The sequence below is a fragment of the Mustela lutreola genome, chromosome 4, assembly GCF_030435805.1.
Source record: "Mustela lutreola isolate mMusLut2 chromosome 4, mMusLut2.pri, whole genome shotgun sequence".
NCBI lineage: Eukaryota > Metazoa > Chordata > Mammalia > Carnivora > Mustelidae > Mustela > Mustela lutreola.
Genome location: NC_081293.1, coordinates 187,936,041 through 187,956,012, shown reverse-complemented (window position 1 = coordinate 187,956,012; position 19,972 = coordinate 187,936,041). Strand labels below are relative to the sequence as shown.

Here is a 19,972-nt window from a genome sequence, read left to right as displayed (position 1 = left end):
GTCCGTGATGGAGTAAGTGTGGCATTTATAAAGTCCCAGTAGAAGAATCACCAGGTAGAGCCCTTGGGTTATGGAACAAGCTCATACCAGCTGCGGTGAAGAATTACACTCCTTCAGAAAAGCAGCTCCTAGTTTGGCACTGGGCCCTGGAAGAGATAAGAAATGATCATGGGTTCAGAGGGCATTGTCACCAGCTAGGTCCTAATGGACACGATGAGTCATAAAGTCAGGCAGGCCTAGCATTGAAGCCATCATCAGAGAAAGCTGGCCTCGCTGGGACTGAGCTCAAGCAGGACCAGAGGGCACAGGCGAGCTGCATGAGTCCATAGCCCTCATAGCCCTCCTGTCCAGTTGCTCGCTGTGCCTGGCCCGGCACCCCACTCCTAGCTTACACCTGTGATCACATGAGGAGGTCCCACATAACCAGCTAAAGGAAGAGGGGAAAAGCCCAAGTTGGAGGTTATGAATGAATCATCTCAGGATTCAGTACAAGCTGGAAATGGTGGCTGTGGTGTTGTCTCGCTTTGGGGGAGGTCTTGAGAAATAGCGGTGAAGGAAATTCTCCCCAGGGGGAGGAGCTTTGAGATGTGCGCCTAGTCATTCACTTTGTGTGGCAGGAAAATAGCCCAAGGTTAGAACCTGGCTGGTGGGTGGAGCATCACAATGAAAGACATTGAAGGGGTGCCTGGGTGGTTCAGTCCTTAAGCATCTGCCTGTGGCTTGGGTCATGATCTCAGGATCCTGGGATCGAGCCCTGCATCAGGCTCTCTGCTCCGTGGGGAGTCTGCTTCTTCCTCTCCCAATCCCCCCTGCTTGTGTTCCCTCTCTTGCTGTCAAATGAATAAAAAAAGTCTTAAAAAAAAAAGACAGACCTTGGAAAATCTGAGACAAGAAAATCTGGAATAGAGGTATGTGGATGAACATGTAGGAGTGGACACAAATGGGAAGTTGTTTGTATCACATGTTGAGGCCCATAGGTAAGTATCTATACAGATAAAATTATTTGGCCAGTTAATCTAGGTCACCTTTTTCGGAGCCCCTCTACCCTCACTGTTGCATATTGGCCCCTGAACAGAGAAACCATGATGGCAGAGATGGAGATGATACAAAAACCTAACAGGATGGATGGTCATTTACCAAAATATAGCTACTGCTACCATTGAATGTCTAATCAGCCAACTGTAAAAACCAATGCGAAGCTGTATTCCTTCAGGAAACCAAGAGGATGCTTGGTGACCGGCTGACTACATGGGGCCCCTTTTCTTCTGGAAGGTCCAGCTCTCACAGAAATAAGACACTCTTTCTAGGTATGTGGTTGCCTTTCCTGGCTGCAGGCACTCACCGGCAACATTCTCTGGGGGCTTAAATATCACCTGATCTACACACATGCAATCCCACATAGCTTCGCATCTGACCAGAGGACACTCTTCATGGCATAGGAGTTCGCGGAGTGGGCCCATGTACATGGAGTCCACTGGTCATATTATATCCCTTACCAACCCAGAAGCTGCTGGATAGATAAAGTATTGGAATGGCCAATTAAAGATGTAGTCACAGCTCCAGCTGCAATAATGACGTTTCCCCCAGGACATCATGGTGTGTGCCTTCCATCAGACAACTTAGTATGTTGCTGTGTCTTCAACAGAAAGAATGCATAGGTTGGGAAACAAGGAATGGAATCCATGTGTGGCCCCAGTTAGCATCATTCCAATGACCCAGTGGGCTTCTCTGTCCCTACAACTCTGGGTTCTGTAGAGTTAGAGGACTTGGTCGCCAAAAGGGGCACGTTCTTACCTGGGGCACAGCAAGTTCCCATTGGACTACAAGTTATGGCTGCTACCAAGCACTCTGGCCTCCTAACGGTCAGAGACTAGCAGGTAAAACAAAAAATCCCTGCCTCATCAGAGGTCATTGACCCCATCAGCGGGAGGCTGGGCAACCATTAGACAGTGGGAACAAAGAGGATTTTGTGTGGACTCTGATGAATTTTCTGGGTGTCATTTGGCACACGTTGGCCCACCTATGACTGTGAATGAGGACAAAAATAGTAACTGTGGCCTGAGAAGGTGCTTGGACCCCTTAGGCATTGGGACTTGGGGTACTTGCCCAGGGAAGCTAAGGTGGGAGCGAAGGATGGGGAGAATTAGAATAGATAGTTGTGGAGAGCTATGATGAGGACCAGTTGTGGCCTTGTAGCTAGAGGCTAGAGTTCATCCCATGAAATTCCCTCTTCTAAGTTCCCTCACTGGGAGGGTGGCCTCTGAGAGCCCTGAGAGAGATGTTCCCTGATAGGGACAGAGAAATATATCCACGCAGTATGCAAGGTAGACTAGAGTGGACATGGTGTGTCACTCAGATGCCCCCATCAAGTCAGGGCTTGTTGCCCAACTGCCAGAAGATGTGTTTAACAGAAAGCCTCCAGTTTTAGCTCCTTCAGGATCTGCTCCAGGGTTTGAGCTCAAGTCATGCACTTTTCAGTGGCCCCTGGCCATGACTGAGCAGGACTGTGGTACAAGGCTGTAGGCTTCTCTGCCCAGTGCTAGACTCCTGCTCCCAGGCAGGCTGGCCAACTTTGTCAGGCCTGTATCCTTGGCTGACTGCTCTCTGGGACAAATTCTGCTTTTCCCCTTGACTTTCTCCAGTGTTATATCCCAGGGATCATCTGTACTCTTAATTCCTTATCAGTATCTTCCTTCTGGGAAACCCAAATTGTGACAGCACGCATTTTAAAATTTCCCCAGAAGTCTCCCTTGTCCCTTCTCATGATCCCTTATATTGTTTTTCATGGATTCAAATTCAGTAAAATTTTAGACCTCTCTTCCCAAACATTTGAGCCAAACCTACCTTCTCCATTCTTCCAAAATCTTCCTTCTCCACTCTCCTATATACCCACTGCAGCATTTAACCACTGATTCCCTTATGTTTTACTATTTTTTGTATCTTCCCAAATAAAAGTTCTGGGGGCACAGGAGAAATATATATATATATATATATATATATATATATATATATATATATATAAAATTTAACTTCTGCATATTCAGAGTGACTACCTAACGTAGAGACCATATGGAAAATGCTATGTTGAACTTATTTGAAAATGAAATCCCAGGCCTGGGAACCTGTTAGAACTCAAATAAGGGGGGCGCCTGGGTGGCTCAGTGGGCTAAGCCTTTGCCTTCAGCTCAAGTCATGATCTCAGGGTCCTGGGATCAAGCCCTGAATTGGGCTCTCCGCTCATCGGGGAGCCTGCTTCCCCCGCCCCCTGCCTGTTTCTATGCCTACTTGTGATTTCTCTGTCAAATTAAAACAAAAACAAAAACAAAAACACAAATAAGGCCAAGTGGATTAAAGGCAATTATGGAAGTAATAGCTAAAGGGAATAAAAAGTCAGATTATCCTGTGAGGGCCGCATGTTTGGCTGACTTTCATGTCAAAGTATTCTATTCCTGAGAAACACTATTCATCTACCATGAATTACCAAGCAGAGTTTCTGTTGATCATTTTCAAGAATTTCTTCTTTTTAAGATTTTATTTATTTATGTAATCTTTATACCCATTGTGGGAATCAAACTCACCACCAGAGATCAAGAGTTGTGTGCTTGGCTCACACAGATGATATGAGAGTTTATGTGGAAAACCCAAATGACTCCACTTCAAAACTGCTAGAACTCATATAGAAATTCAGTAAAGTGTCAGGATATAAAATCAATGCACAGAAATCAATTGCATTTCTATATACCACCAACGAGACAGAAGAAAGAGAAATTAAGGAGTTGATGCCATTTACAGTTGTACCCAAAACCTTAGGGAATAAACCTAAGGAATAGGTTATAGGGAATAACCTATTAGGGAATAACCTTAGGAATAAACCTTAGGGAATAACCTTAGGAATAAACCTAACCAAAGAAGCATAAACCTCATAAACCTTAGGAATAAACCTTAGGGAATAACCTTAGGAATAAACCTAACCAAAGAGGCAAAGAATCTGTACTCAGAAAACTATAAAGTACTCATGAAAGAAATTGAGGAAGTCACAAAGAAATGGAAAAATGTTCCATGCTCATGGAATGGAAAAACAAATATTGTGAAAATGTCTATGCTACCTTAAGCAATCTACACATTTAATGCAATCCCTATCAAAATACAATCAAATTTTTTCAAAGAAATGCAACAAATAATCCTAAAACATAAATGGAACCAGAAAAGACCCCGAATAGCCAGAGGAATGTTGAAAAAGAAAACCAAAGTTGGCAGCATCACAATTCCAGACTTCAAGCTCTATTGCAAAGCTGTAATCATCAAGACAGTATGGTACTGGAAAAACAGACACATGGATCAATGGAACAGAATAGAGAGTCCAGAAATAGACCCTCAACTCTACGGTCAACTAATTTTTGACAAAGCTGGAAAGAATGTCTAATGGAAAAAAGACAGTCTCTTCAACAAATGGTGTTGGGAAAATTGGACATCCCCTTGCAAAAGAATGAAACTGGACCATTTCCTTACATCACACACAAAAATAGACTCTAAATGGATGAAAGACCTCAATGTGAGATAGGAATCCATCAAAATCCTTGAGGAGAACACAGGCAGCACAACCTCTTTGACCTCAGGCACAGCAACTTCTTCCTAGAAACATCACCAAAGGCAAGGGAAACAGGGCAAAATAAACTGTTGGGATTTCATCAAGATCAAAAGCTTTTCACATCAAAGGAAACAGTCAACAAAACCAAAAGACAACCAACAGAATGGGAGAAGATATTTGCAAATGACATATCAGTATTCGGAATCTACAAAGAACTTATCAAACTCAAAACCCAAAGAACAAATAATCCAATCAAGAAATGGGCAGAAGACATGAATAGACATTTCTGCAAAGAAGATACCCAAATGGCCAACAGACACATGAAAAAGTGCTCCACATCACTCGGCATCAGGGAAATACAAATCAAAACCACAGTGAGATATCACCTCACACCAGTCAGAATGGCTAAAATTAACAAGTCAATAAATGACAGCTGTTGGCAAGGATGTGGAGAAAGAGGAACTCTCCTACACTGTTGGTGGGAATGCAAGCTGGTGCAGCCACCCTGGAAAACAGTATGGAGGTTCTTCAAAAAGTTGAAAATAGAGTTACCCTACAACCCAGCAATCACACTACTGGGTATTTACCCTAAAGATTAAAATGTGGTGATCCCCATACACAAAGATAAACTCAAAATGGATAAAAGACCTCAACATGAGACAGGAATCCATCAGAATCCTAGAGGAGAACATAAGCAGTAACCTCTTCGATATCAGCCACAGCAACTTCTTTCAAGATATGTCTCCATAGACAAAGGAAACAAAAGCGAAAATGAACTTTTGGGACTTTATCAAGATCAAAAGCTTCTGCACAGCAAAGGAAACAGTCAACAAAACAAAGAGGCAACCCACGGAATGGGAGAAGATATTTGCAAATGACAGTACAGACAAAAGGTTGATATTCAAGATCTATAAAGAATTATTCAAACTCAACACACACAAAACAGATAATCATATCAAAAAATGGGCAGAAGATACGAACAGACACTTCTCCAATGAAGACATACAAATGGCTATCAGACACATGAAAAAATGTTCATCATCACTAGCCATCAGGGAGATTCAAATTAAAACCACATTGAGATACCACCTTACACCAGTTAGAATGGCCAAAATTAGCAAGACAGAAAACAACATGTGTTGGAGAGGATGTGGAGAAAGAGGAACCGTCTTACACTGTTGGTGGGAATGCAAGTTGGTGCAGCCACTTTGGAGAACAGTGTGGAGATTCCTCAAGAAATTAAAAATAGAGCTTCCCTATGACCCTGCCATTGCACTACTGGGTATTTACCCCAAAGATACAAATGTTGTGAAAAGAAGGGCCATCTGTACCCCAATGTTTATAGCAGCAATGGCCATGGTTGCCAAACTGTGGAAAGAACCAAGATGCCCTTCAACAGACGAATGGATAAGGAAGATGTGGTCCATATACACTATGGAGTATTATGCCTCCATCAGAAAGGATGAATACCCAACTTTTGTAGCAACATGGACGGGACTGGAAGAGATTATGCTGAGTGAAATAAGTCAAGCAGAGAGAGTCAATTATCATATGGTTTCACTTATTTGTGGAGCATAACAAAAAGCATGGAGGACACGGGGAGTTAGAGAGAAGGGGGTTGGGGTAAATTGGAAGGGGAGGTGAACCATGAGAGACTATGGACTCTGAAAAACAACCTGAGGGTCTTGAAGGGGTGGGGGGTGGGAGGTTGGGGAAACCAGATGGAGGGTATTCGGGAGGGCACATACTGCATGGAGCACTGGGTGTGGTGCAAAAACAATGAATACTGTTACACTGAAAAAAAATATGTACATAACTAAATTAATTAGTACTTATCATTGTGGTAAGGACAATAAAAGAGACAAACATGAAAAAAAAATGCAGTGATCCTAAGGGGCATGTGTACCTGAATGTTTATAGCAGCAATGTCCACAATAGCCAAACTATGGAAAGAACCTAGATGTCCATCAACAGATGAATGGATAAAGAGGTGAGATAGATCTATATCTATATCTATATCTATATCTATATCTATATCTATATCTATCTATGTGTATATATATATCAATCACACAATGGAATACTATGCAGCCATCAAAAATCTGAAATCCTGCCATTTACAATGACATGGATGGAACTAGAGGGTGTTATGCTAAGTGAAATAAGTCAATCAGAGAAGACAATTATCATATGATCTCCCTGTTATGAGGAATTTGAGAGGCAGGGCAGGTGGGTCGTGGAGGGTAGGGATGGAAAAATGAAATAAGATGGGATTGGAAGACTCTTAATCTCACGAAACAAACTGAGGATTGCTGGGGGACAGGGGGAGGGATAGGGTGGCTGGGTGATGGACATTGGGGATGGTATTTGCTATGGTGAGTGCTGTGAATTGTGTTAAGTCTGATGAGTCACAGACCTGTACCCCTGAAGCAAATAATACATTATATGTTTAAAAAAAAAAAAAGAGTTGCATGCTTGGGGTACCTTGGTGGCTCAGTCAGTTAAGCATCTGCCTTTGGCTCTGGTCATGAACCCAGGACAAGATCCAAGGCCCCATTGGTCTCCCTGCTCAGTGAGGAGTCTGCTTCTCCGTCTCCCTCTGACCCTCCTCCCCACTTGTACTCTCTGTCTCAAATAAATAAATAAAATATTAAAAGAAAAAAAGAAAAGAAAGTTGTATGTTCCTCCAACTGAGCCAGCCAGGCACTCCCATTTTTAAGAATTTCTAAGTTGACAATCAAATGTATCATTAAAAAAACACAACTATGTGATCAATGACCCATTTATTTTACCTGGGAGTGTTGGGAGGAAAACCTTTTTCTTCTTCCAACTTGGATAGGGTGGTTGGGGATCTGCAAATTAACTAACAATAGACAGATCAACAGGGAAAGGACGAGGTTTATTTTCACTTTGGGAGCTGGGAGGAGCTCCCAGTAATGGAAAAGTCCTGGAATAGCTGAAGTTTATATACCTCAATTTATAGTTAATAAGTCAATTTATTTTAATTTTTAATAAGTTTAATAAGTAAGTTTAATAAACTTTAATAAGTTTAATAAGTCAATTTATTTAAGTCAATTTAATAAAAGAGTTTATTGGGGCGTCTGGGTGGCTCAGTGGGTTAAAGCCTCTGCCTTCGGCTCAGGTCATGATCCCAGGGTCCTGGGATGGAGCCCCACGACGGGCTCTCTGCTCCAAGGGGAGCCTGATTCCTCCTCTGTCTCTCTCTGCCCGCCACTTGTGATTTCTCTCTCTCTGTCAAATAAATAAAATCTTTAAAAAAAATATATATATATATATAAAATAAAAGAGTTTATTTTAGGGCTTCAATGGGAGAGTATAGAAAGTTCTATTGGGCTTTCTGATGCTAATGGAATGGGTCAGTCTGTCTCTTCCGGGCAGCTGAATTAGCAGGAAGCTCCCTTTGAAGGGGGTGAATGGTAGCGGTATCTTCGGGAGGCTCCGCTTTCAGATTAAGAGAATTTCAGATAAAATTTCTTTTTGCGTCTTCTGTAGCTCAAATGTCTTCTTTTTAAAATAATCTTTATACCCATCCTGGGGGTCCAAGAGGGTCTCCGCAAGGGATAAGGCCTTGTCCAAATATCTGAAGAGAGAGAGACCTACCTGAGATCTTGGCATACGTCTAAGCACGCCTGTGACCGTTTGCTTTTGGGAATTAAGCGGTGCCTGCGGCCCCCCTGTTACCGATCCACGGCAGGCAAGAAAACATCAAGTGTCTCTTCTAAAAGCCCTTGAAAAGGCAAAAAACAAAAACAAAAACGAACGAGGAAGAGCACTCGTCGCTGTTCTTTAAGAGGGCATGGTGCTGGGGGAGAAAGAGCACATAGGTCCTGGCTGGGTGGATCACGATCTGGGGTGTGGGGGCCCGATATGGGGAACCTCGGGTAGCCTGCAGGTTCCACCCTGATGGCTGTGTTTGCTCAAGTTACTTCCCCAAGTACAGATCGAAGATCGCAGCATTACTTCCCCAAGTACAGATCGAGGATCGCAGCATTACTTCCCCAAGTACAGATCGAGGATCGCAGCATTACTTCCCCAAGTACAGATCGAGGATCGCAGCATTACTTCCCCAAGTACAGATCGAGGATCGCAGCATTACTTCCCCAAGTACAGATCGAGGATCGCAGCATTACTTCCCCAAGTACAGATCGAGGATCGCAGCATTACTTCCCCAAGTACAGATCGAGGATCGCAGCATTACTTCCCCAAGTACAGATCGAGGATCGCAGCATTACTTCCCCAAGTACAGATCGAGGATCGCAGCATTACTTCCCCAAGTACAGATCGAGGATCGCAGCATTACTTCCCCAAGTACAGATCGAGGATCGCAGCATTACTTCCCCAAGTACAGATCGAGGATCGCAGCATTACTTCCCCAAGTACAGATCGAGGATCGCAGCATTACTTCCCCAAGTACAGATCGAGGATCGCAGCATTACTTCCCCAAGTACAGATCGAGGATCGTAGCATCGAAGCTTTGGAGTCGTAGAGAAGATTGGCTTCTAACGGAGGTAGGGTGCCCAGCCCTGCGCGCTGCGTTCTGTGCTTTCCCGGAATGGGTGGGGTGGAGAACAGAAACCTCCTCAAGGGGGCTCCCAAGACGCGCGTCATTCGCCACTTGGGCTGGCTTATAAAAACTCCACCAGAGCCCCAGATCACTTTTAGTTTCTCTTCTTTCGGAAGAAGCCTCGCGGGCTCCAGCTGGGGAACGTCACCCTCGCGGAGCCCAGAAGCGATCGAGGGGTCGGTCAGTCGCGGCGGTGGCCCGCATATCGGCGCGCGCCGTCCACTCTCTTCGCATTCGGCGGCCGTCGCGGGTGACCTGCAGCCTGCCACCGGGCTCGGGTGGGTGAGTTCTGGCCTCTCGACCCCGGGCCGAGCAGGAAAGCGAAAGCGCCTGGTTCGGCTAACGGCGGCGAGGAGCGCGCGCTCGCTGGCCCGGGGCGCGCCCGCCCGAGCACCGCCCGCGCACCGCCCGCGCCCGCCCCCGGACTCCAGTAAGTTTCGATTCTCCCCGGAGCAGAGTCCCGCGTCTCGGCCGGAGAGCGCAGCGCGCCATGGCGGACCCGGAGGTGTGCTGCTTCATCACCAAAGTCCTGTGCGCCCACGGGGGCCGCATGGCCCTGGACGCGCTGCTCGAAGAGATAAGGCTCCCGGAGGGGCAGCTCCTCGAGGTGCTGGCGGAGGCTGGGCCCGACCGCTTCGTGCTGTTGGAGACGGGCGGCAGGGAAGGGATCACCCGGTCCGTGGTGGCCACCACGCGAGCCCGGGTCTGCCGTCGCAAGTTCTGCCAGAGACCCTGCGAAGACCTGCACCTCTGCAAGCTCAACCTGCTGGGTCGGTGCAACTATACGCAGACGGATCGGTGAGTGCACGAGAGGGAGGGGGTGGCGGCTTCGCAAGGCTCAGGTCTGGGAGCACTCTCAGGGGTGCTGCTCCGCGAGGGGCGCGCCCTCGTGGGGACCTCGTACCTCCAGTCTCGCGCCTGTGCTTCCCCGGCCCCGCCAGCGCTCCTGCACTTGGCGGTTCCTTTGCGCCCAGCGCCTCCACACCTGTCCTCGATTTGGCTAACTCCCCATCGCCCCGGGGAAGACCACGCTCATCTCCCCACCCCCAGAGGAATACAGTAGTTTTGGGTCAGCCTGGGTCTAGAGCATTCAGAGGCAGGTTTGGGAAGGAAGGGAAACGCCTCCCCTGTGTGGAATCGTGAGTCTTTCCCTCTGTGCTACCGTCGTCCCTTTCCGCGCCGGGATTGTCTGTGCCGCAGCGAGCTGGCCCTGCGCTTGGCCTTCGGTTCCCAGCCCCCTCCATGCCCCTCATTATTACCTCCCTGATCTCTGAGGCTAGTCCGCACCACCTGGCCAGAATGGTCCTCTTCGAGGTTACCGATGAAGTAGTGTCTTCTCCCAGCGCTCCTGCCCCAAGTTCTCCGTGGTGGCTTGAGCGGGTGACTGCCCGCTCTTGGGACCGCTTTGAAAGAGTGCGGCGGCTCTCCCGGGCAGCTGCTTCTGGGTTTCCACTTGTTCATTTGTTGCCTCTTTAGTATAGTGTGCCCCGAGGTTTTGGGTTAAGCCTTTTGACCTGTCTTCCCAGTCTCTCCCGAGGAGAGCTCACTCCCTTGGGTTCAGCTGTCACTTCTACAAAGATGGCTCCCATGAGTATATGGGCTGCCTCCGCCTTCCTGCTACCTCTGGGTTCTTCTTTCCCCAGTGTCCGAGCAACATCTGTACCTGGATGTGCTGCCAGCCGGTTACACTCATCCTCTTTCCTCCAGGGCAGGGTGTCTGGCACTGCCCCAATCCCTTCTTCACCCTTCACAGTACCGAGCCCTTTCCTTGAGGGCTCCTATCCCCTTCCAGCTGGGTCTCCCTCATCCATCCCACTTGTGATTGAATGCTTGTTCAATTAGTGAATGATTCTCTCTGACCATAGTCTTTCTCCCCATCTTTTCTGTCCCTGTGCACTCTTGCTCAATTATTTTTCTTGATATACCACTTTCTACACTTGGCCCCTCCTTAAAAACTTTAAGTGGTGTCTTGGTGTCCAAAATGGTGGCCATCACTCTTTTGATCTTGTGCTTGTTAGCAAAAACCTTTGGATTACTCACCCCAGTATGTGTGTAGGAAAGCATACAAAAGACCGGTGTTTTATTTATTTATTTATTTATTTGTTTATTTATTTTCAAAGATTTTATTTATTTATCCAACAGACAGAAATCACAAGTAGGCAGAGAGGCAGGCAGAGAGAGAGGGGGAGGCAGGCTCTCCACCAAGCAGAGAGCCCCATGCGGGGCTTGACCCCAGGACCCTGAGATCATGACCCCAGCCGGGGGCACAGGGTTTAACCCACTGAGCCACCCAGGCGCCCCAAGACTGGTGTTTTAAATGGATGAGGTAGATGAAATAAAACATTTTTTTTTTTTTTTTAGGACAAAATGGTGAAACTTCTTAAAAAGTGCTGAATGTGCTCCATTATTGAAAAAACATATATTTATTGAATATGTTGGGAAGCACCAAATTGAAAGTTGGTTTCTAAGTTTTGGTAAATTATGAATGAATATAGAGGGAATCCGCCAAATCACAGCGACCCAGGAAATCTGGGAGGAGGAAGAGGGCAGGGGGTGGAGGATAGAAAGGGAAGGAACATTCTAGTACTATCCTGAATAACAGCAGAGTTGAAGGGATTTATCTTCTTCCTTTTTTTTTTTTTTGGTGCTTTTCTGATCTGTTACTAAAAATTCAACGAGTGTTGGCTTTTAGTTTTAAATATATATATCTGTTATATTTTAATTTTTTACTCTAGATAGTTTCAAAATATATTATAGAAAAGAGAATGATGACGTGCTAGGTACCCATCATTTCAAGTCAACAGTTTTCAAAATATGGTCAGTCTTGTTTCATTTATTTCTCCCCCTCCATCCCTGTCCCCAGCGCCTAATGTGTTATCTTAAACCAAATCCCGGAGATTATGTGTTCCGTAAATTCTTTAGTGTCTCTACAGGGTAAGGACTCTGTTTTATTATTAACATAACTATAGTATAACAATCACAAATTTTTGCATTTACAATTTTAATATAATCTGATATATGGTTGGCATTCAAATTTCCCTGATGGTCTTATGATAGGACTTGCATTTTCAGGAAGAAACCTACAAAGATATAATCCATAATTGTTTAAATATGTTACATACCCATATGTAAAGAAACTTGCAATTTCTTATACACAATATGTTTAGACACTTTATTTTTTTTAGAAACTTTAGTTTTTTGTTTTATGGATATTATTGTATTTTTGTGTGTGTGGTTTGAAACATCAAAACCATTTTAAACTCCTATATTGGGTTGTTAACCAGGACTTTTATGTATTTTAAAAGGAGAGATAGGATACAGGGCTAATTCGGTCTTTCAAATTTGGATGGCTCCTCTGGGGAATTCATTAAAGTTTTTTTTTTTTCTTTTAGTGAAGCGATAAATTTTCACTTCTTAAATATATTCATCTAGTTGTATTTTTTTATTTCCTTTTTCATCACTTTTGAATTAGAATTACAAATTTTTATCCATTAAAGTGTATTTTGTCCTCATAATAGGGCCCTTGGGAGAACTTTTTTTTTTAAACTCAAAACTTAAAAATATGTTTTTTCCCCCAAGTGTGTTTTAGAAATATTCCCCCTTCTGAGAAATTTATAAAATCTAAAACTTGACATGTAGGAGTCTAAGGACTTCCTGCAGGTTAATGGGATCTGCTGACCAAGTGATACTTCTATCAGTTGCCTGAGGACAGTTTGCATTTTGCTGGACTTATAAAATCTCCTCTATACTGTTTTATATAAAAATTCCTTTATATTCATAGATAGGACTTCTCCTATCTATCCTGTAGTTCTAGTCTTTCTTACATGGGTTTTATTTTTTAAAAAATTTTAAAAATATTTTATTTATTCATTTGATAGAGAGCACAAGCAGGAGGAGCAGCAGGCAGAGGGAGGGAGAGAAGCAGGCTCCCTGCTGGGCAGGGAGCCTGAAGCGGGGGCTCCATCCCAGGACCCTGGGATCATGCATGACCTGAACCACCCAAGTGCCCCTCTCACAATGCTTTTAGCTGTACACCTTAGTGAACATGCTTGCTTCAGTGTTGGGTATTTCCTTGTTTTGGTACATCAGTTGGGATGTTTCCATTTGCTTTGCCAAAATATATGCCCACATATATGTGGAGTTCTGATCCCAGTTCTGATGCAAACAGTTAACTACCATTTATTGAACAAATAACTACGTATCAAGCATGATGGCAAGCAGTTTAGAGATGGTGTCCAAGATGGTCTTTTCCATGACTCTGGAAGTAGATATTATAAATCCTTTCTTAATAGAAGTCAATTCAGACCCAGAGCTGTTAGAAATTTCCAGAAGGCCACAGAGCAGATAGCTGGCAGAGTTGTTGAACCCAGATCCAACAGCACGATTACTTAACAAGCTACTTAACGTGGGGAAGTAACTCTGTGAAGTAGGATCTTCCATTAATTCAAGTTGAGTGGGTTTTTTGTTTTCTGGGTTTTTGTTTGTTTGTTTGTTTGTATTTTTTTGTTTTTTCCTTCCAAGCATGACCGTTTAACTGTGTGAAGCAGGCTCTCTAGTGTTTTCAACTAGCTTTGCGGTTTTTGCCAATGTGGGTGTTTCCTTTGGGCTCTTTCCTGTTTGTATGCCTTTCCTGTTTGGTTACTTGTAACTTTGGGTGGGGTAGTTAGATGGAAGAGGTTTAATTGACTATTTAATACATTGGGGGGGGAAGCAGATTGCAAAGAATAATATTCTTTTTAAAAAATTATTTATGTATTTGACAGAGAGAGAGAGAAAGAGTGAGCCAGAGAGCATAGGCTGAGGGAATGGCAGAGAGAGAAAGAGAAGGCTTCCTGCTGAGCAGGGAGCTGGATATGGGGCTCGATCCCAGGACCCTGAGATCATGACCTGAGCCAAAGTCAGACGCTTAACTGACTGAGCTGCCTAGGTGCCCTGCAAAGAATAATATAACAAGCATCAGAGTATTAATCTATATTCTAAAAACATAACAAAAGTTATATAAAAGAAAATACAAGATAAATAAGCTTACAACTCACCTCCCAGAATAAGAAATACTTAGGCTTTTCATTTTGCTTTTCTTTTAAGATACAATAAAAGCCATAACAGGCCAAATATTATTTTCTATTTCCTAGTCTCATTCCTTTCTCTCCCCAGAAGCAACCTCTATCAGGATTTATGGTGTGTCTTCTGCCCCTCCGTGAATTCTATGATTTCCTCATGTACATGTTTGTATCCTTGTACAAAATGCAGTATTGTTTTATATATTTGAGAATTTTTTTCAATGTTATGCTTTGGAGATATATCCCTAGTGATACATAAGGATCTAATTTATTCATCTTAACGGCTGTATAGTATTTCATTCTGTGATTTCTGGCATAGTTCAGTACCTGTGACCCCAGGAACAGTCATTTGGGATATTTCCAGTTTTTTTGCTGTAGAAAATCCTGATGTCAAGAATATACATGTCTCTTGGTGCTTCTCCAGAGTAGCTAGGTCATGAGGAAATGGAATTGCTGGGCTGAATGGTCGCACAGCTTCAACTTTTCCAGATTCTGACAAAGAGTTTCCTGTTTTAGAGTCCCAGTTTCCCCATCTTATATAATAAGATAATATAATAAGATAATGCCGGCTGGCACTTGGCATTATCAGAATTTTTTTTAGTTTATCCAATTCCAAGGCCATAAAATGATATGTTAATGTTCTAATTTTTAAAAGAATTTTCTCTTTAAAGTTTTTATTATGTGATACTTAACTCTTATGAAAATATATAAAGCATCCAATGAGTTACCTGTGTACACATGAATCAGCTTCAGAAATACAATATTACTCATTTAACTGTCCCCCGAATTCTCTCTTTCTCTCTCTCTCTCTCTCTCTTTTTTAAAGATTTTATTTATTTATTTGACAGACAGAGATCACAAGTAGGCAAGAGAGGAGGCAGAGAGAGAGAAGGAAGCAGGCTCCCCGCTGAGCAGAGAGCCCGATACGGGGCTTGATCAGGACCCTGGGATCATGACCTGAGCTGAAGGCAGAGGCTTTAACCCACTGAGCCACCCAGGTGCCCCTCTCTCTCTCTTTTCTAAGTAGACTCCATGCCCAGTGTGGAGCCTGCCATGGGACTTGAACCCCGATATCAAGAGTCCAACGTTTAACTGACTAAGCCACCCAGACACGCCTGAATTCCCTTTCTTGATTATCTCCCCCATCTTAGAGGTGATAGAGATAAATACTGTTCTTTTTTTCTCTTCAGCTTCTATAAGGTACCATTGACTAAGAAACATTGTATATACTTAGGTATACAATGTGGTATTTTGTTTTTATTTTTAAAAGTAATCTGTACCCCCAAAGTGAGACTCAAACTCCAGATCTTGAGATCGAGAGCCTCATGCTGCATGGACTGAGCCAGCCAGGTGCCCCTGTGATATTTTGATATATGTGTACATTGTAAAATAATGTCCTCAATCAAGCTAATTACCCTATCTATCTCCTCATCTGTTTATGCCTTTTTTTTTTTATGATGATGAGAACAATTAAGATCTAAGAAAGTTTATGCCTTTTTTTTTTTTTATGATGATGATGAGAACACTTAAGATCTAAGAAAGTAGCAGAGTTCTTAGCAGATTTCAAGTATACAGTATTATCATCTATAGCCACCATGGTGTACCTTAGGTCTCTAGAATATATTCATTTTATAACTGAAGATTTGCATCCTTTGACCAGTATCCCTGTATTACTCCCCCTGCCATTTCCAAGTGCATAGTTCATACTTAATCTTGATGAGTACTGAGTAAATGGATAGAACTGCTGAATCACTAAACAGACATCTGAAAGTAGTATAGCCCTGTGTATTAATTATGCTGGAATTAAAATTAAAAAAAAAAAAAAAAAGAAGAATGACCTCCAGACTGGGTGGTGGCGGGGGTGGGTGGGTGGGAAGCATACAGTTCAATGGCGATAAGTATGTTCATGATATGCAATCATTGCCATTCTCTGGTTCCAGAACATTCTCCTCAGCCCACATAGAAACCCTACACCAATCAGCAGTCATCCTGTTCTCCCCTCTCCTGTCCACCCCTTTCTAATCTACCTGTCGTCTCCATGGATTTGCCTCATTCTGGATATTTCTTGCAAATGGAATCATACAGTATTTGTCCTACTGTGTCTAGCCAGACACAGTTTTGACACTTGTTTTGAAGGTTTGCCTTTTACTTTTGCATGTCACATGTCATCTGTGTGGTGTATTTGCAGAGCTGGAGTCTTCCCGGAAGTCCCTTCAGTTACTGAGTGTGCTCTGTCCGCCAAGTCTAGTTGTCAGGTTGATGGCGGTATCAGGGCCCAGAGGGGGGCGTGCCCCATCGGAATCATTTGGGAATTTCTATTCCCTTTTTAGATTTGCTTCATGTTTATTTTCACTTGGCTGATTCTGACTTTCAATTCCTGCCGCTTTCTGCAGAAATTAAGCTAAGGGACGTAAGGACATTATGAGTATTAGGATAGTGTGAATCTTGATGAAATGTTGAGTGAGGGACAAGGAAGCATCTGCCAACAAAATACTTTCTACTTTTTACGTAATGGAGAGATGGCCAAAGTGAACAGAGAAAATGAATGCAGGGTTGTTTTCCTTCTGTAAAAGGGTTCTAATTTGCTTATAGTTCCTGGCCATATTTACTTCCAAACAGGTGTCTTTGATCTTTACCTATATAGGCTACTCTGGGGTTGGCAAGGCCCCAGAATGAGGGTGAAAAGGAGTAAAAGAATCCAGGAAGACTTAGGATTTCAGGCCCAGTGAAGAGTCAGTTTCACTAAGTCGGAGCAGAGGAGCTGGACTTGGGTTTTGAGGAGAGAGCAGAGCCCTGTTTTGCCATCTTTTTTGCTCCTCCTCCCTGAGAAAGTTTTTCATCTGTTTCACACCCACTCAGAGCATCAGGTCACCTAGGGGAATAGTTTTCAAACATTTTGATTCTAAAGCCCTCTCCGTAGAGAACATTTTGAGCATGTACTCTGATTATGTATGTATTTACTTAAAAATCACATAACTAACGTTAATTCTTTTTTTTTTTTTTTTAAAGATTTTTATTTTTTGACAGACAGAAATCACAAATAGGCAGAGAGGCAGGCAGAGAGAGAGGAGGAAGCAGGCTCCCCGCTGAGCAGAGAGCCCGATGCGGGGCTCGATCCCAGGACCCCGGGATCATGACCTGAGCCGAAGGCAGAGGCTTTAACCCACTGAGCCACCCAAGCGCCCCACTAACGTTAATTCTTAATTTGGATCTTAAATATTGACTCACTTGTTTTCATCTTTTAAAAAACGTTTAAAATCAACTTTCTATGATTTACATACAGTAGAACGAACCCATTTAAAAGTATCCAGGCTGAAGAGTCTTTTTTTTTTTTTTTTTTAAGATTTTATTTATTTATTTATCAGAGAGATAGAGAGTACAAGCAGGCAGAGTGACAGGCAGAGGCAGAGGGAGAAGCCGGCTCCCTGCGGAGCAAGGAGCCGGATGTGGGACTTGATCTGAGGACGCTGAGATCATGACCCAAGCCGAAGGCAGCCGCTTAACCGAATGAGACACCCCAGCATCTCCAGGCTGAAGAGTCTTGATGAATGGATATACCCCATTGGTTATACACCAATGGATACAGGCAATTTCTATTAGAAAAAGGAAAAAGAAAATTTCTGTTCTAAAGGTCATCTTGTGCACCTTCTGAGTTAACCGATTATCCTCCCTACTTCTCTGTCTTTTATAGCCCAGGCAATAATTTTTTACTTTTTTTAAGTAAAAATGTATATAAAGAGTTGTAACTTTTTTTTTTTTTTTGGCTGTACCCTGAGGTATCAGTTTTGGATAGCTCCTAGGGTGTGGTAGGTAACCAGCTTTGGAGCAGTGCGTCTCAGACTTTGATATATATCTGAATCACTTGGGGGAGAGCTTACTCAACGCAGATTTCCATGTCCCACATCAAAGATTCCGGTTTTGCGGTGGCGGCGGTGGGGGGTGGTTGGGGAGGGTGGATTGGGCCTGAGGATCTGCATTTTCGGCCTCGCCTAGGATTCTTTTGCAGGGGTGTGCTTCCTGGCAGATTGCAAAAGCGGGGTTATATGTGCTTCGGACTCTGAGGGCATAAAAGAGAAGTGGGATGGATTCTTTTGTGCAGAGTAAACAGGAGTTGAAGAAAAGGATTGCTTTCTCCAAGGTTAGGGTGACCTGTTACTGGTCACACGGGGACGCAGGACACACGGGGACGTGGGGCATTCTTGCCACTCCCTCAACAAATACTTATTGAGCACATGCTCTCTGTGGCAAACAGCCTGTTCTAGAGGCTTCTGCCCCTTTCTTTCCCGCGAAAGGAATCTTCAAACCAGTTTATTAGTCTTTCTCTCTAGTCTATTTGAATCTTTCTCTTTACTTCCAAAAGGATTCATGTTGAGGAAGTACGGCAGGAGGAGAAGGGAAGGGACCTTTGTGAGGAGAGGATCTTGGGGGCTCCCTTTGTCTAATCATCAAGATTCTGGCAAAACCACCAGCACCCCGGAACCCTTTACTCTTCGCTTCCTACGCCTTTTCTCAGTCCTGATGTGGACTTAGGGAGATGGTTCCCAGACTCTGCTGCCCTTTGGAATGACTTGAGGAGTCTTTAAAAAGAATCCCGAAGCCCGGCTCCTCCCCCGCAACAGGTTCCAATTTATTGGGTCTGGAGTATGACTAGGGCACTGAGCTTTTTTAGAAGTCCCTAGGTGATTCTTTTTTTTTTTTTTTTTTTTTAAGATTTTATTTATTAATTTGACAGAGAGAGATCACAAGCAGGCAGAGAGGCAGGCAGAGAGAGAGAGGAGGAAGCAGGCTCCCTGCTGAGCAGAGAGCCCGATGTGGGGCTCCATCCCAGGACCCTGAGATCATGACCTGAGCCGAAGGCAGAGGCTTTAACCCAATGAGCCACCCAGGCGCCCCTCCCTAGGTGATTCTAATGGGCAACACTAACTTGGAGCACTGGGGATGGGAGGCATTCTCTGCAGTGACAGAGAGATGATTTCTGGGTGCCCCACTCTTGGTGCAGTAGACTACATGCAGGTCCTTGGTTCCTTCCAACCCCCATCCTCTGTAGGCGTGGTCCTCTCCTGTTGCCCTCTGCTGCCCAGAGTCTTGCAGCCAACGAGGTGCATTCCTGTCTGTAGCAGGTGCACCTGGAGTTCGCTCTGTGGCCGCAGTTGGCCGGCCTGCTCTTCTTTGCACCTTGTAGGTTCTGGATAGCGCAGTCGTGGCTAGAGTCATCTCCTTTCTTCAGCCCCACGCTTTCTCTTTCCCTACACGTCCCTTATCCTGCTTCTGGTGCTCTCTATTGGCCCACTCCAATTCTCCTCAGGACTCCCAGATTCACAGAGCCACCCCTATCTCTAGTAGCCTGGCGGTTTAACCTTGAACATCGGCAGTACAGACATAGAGAACGGGAGTCTCATGGCTTTGAAATAATACTTCATTACGGTTGTTTTTGATCAGTGACATTTTCCTCTTTAGGCCAGCATTTGCTAGATTTTATCTTTTACACCTCCTGGTTCCTTTCCCCCCTGGTTTATAGCATGGTGAGCTGTTTCCTGTTTCCTATTTTCTTTACAAATCAACTCTATCTTTGTTTTTATCAGCCCCTGTCCATAAGGTGTTGGGGAGCAGAGGGAGTGAGTGGAGAAGGGGAGGGGTATTTTGAGACAAATTACTGTCAAACCCACCCCCCAAGATTGTTATCTTTTCCCAGTTGGTCTGGTTATGGAGCCCAGAGCTGGCTCTGTGTTGACCAGCTTG

The 19,972-nt window shown here is 44.2% G+C and overlaps 1 protein-coding gene across 1 annotated transcript in view; it reads left to right on the top strand.

Moving 5' to 3' along the window:
- Window positions 1–9,642: 9,642 nt before the first annotated feature.
- The window catches only part of ZC3HAV1 (zinc finger CCCH-type containing, antiviral 1), a 54,938-nt gene continuing 44,608 nt past the window's right edge, over window positions 9,643–19,972 (top strand). Inside the window, exon 1 of the mRNA XM_059171978.1 lies at window positions 9,643–9,971. Coding sequence (XP_059027961.1) covers window positions 9,664–9,971 — 308 coding nt within the window. The 5' untranslated portion in view covers window positions 9,643–9,663. The remainder of the gene's footprint in view (window positions 9,972–19,972) is intronic.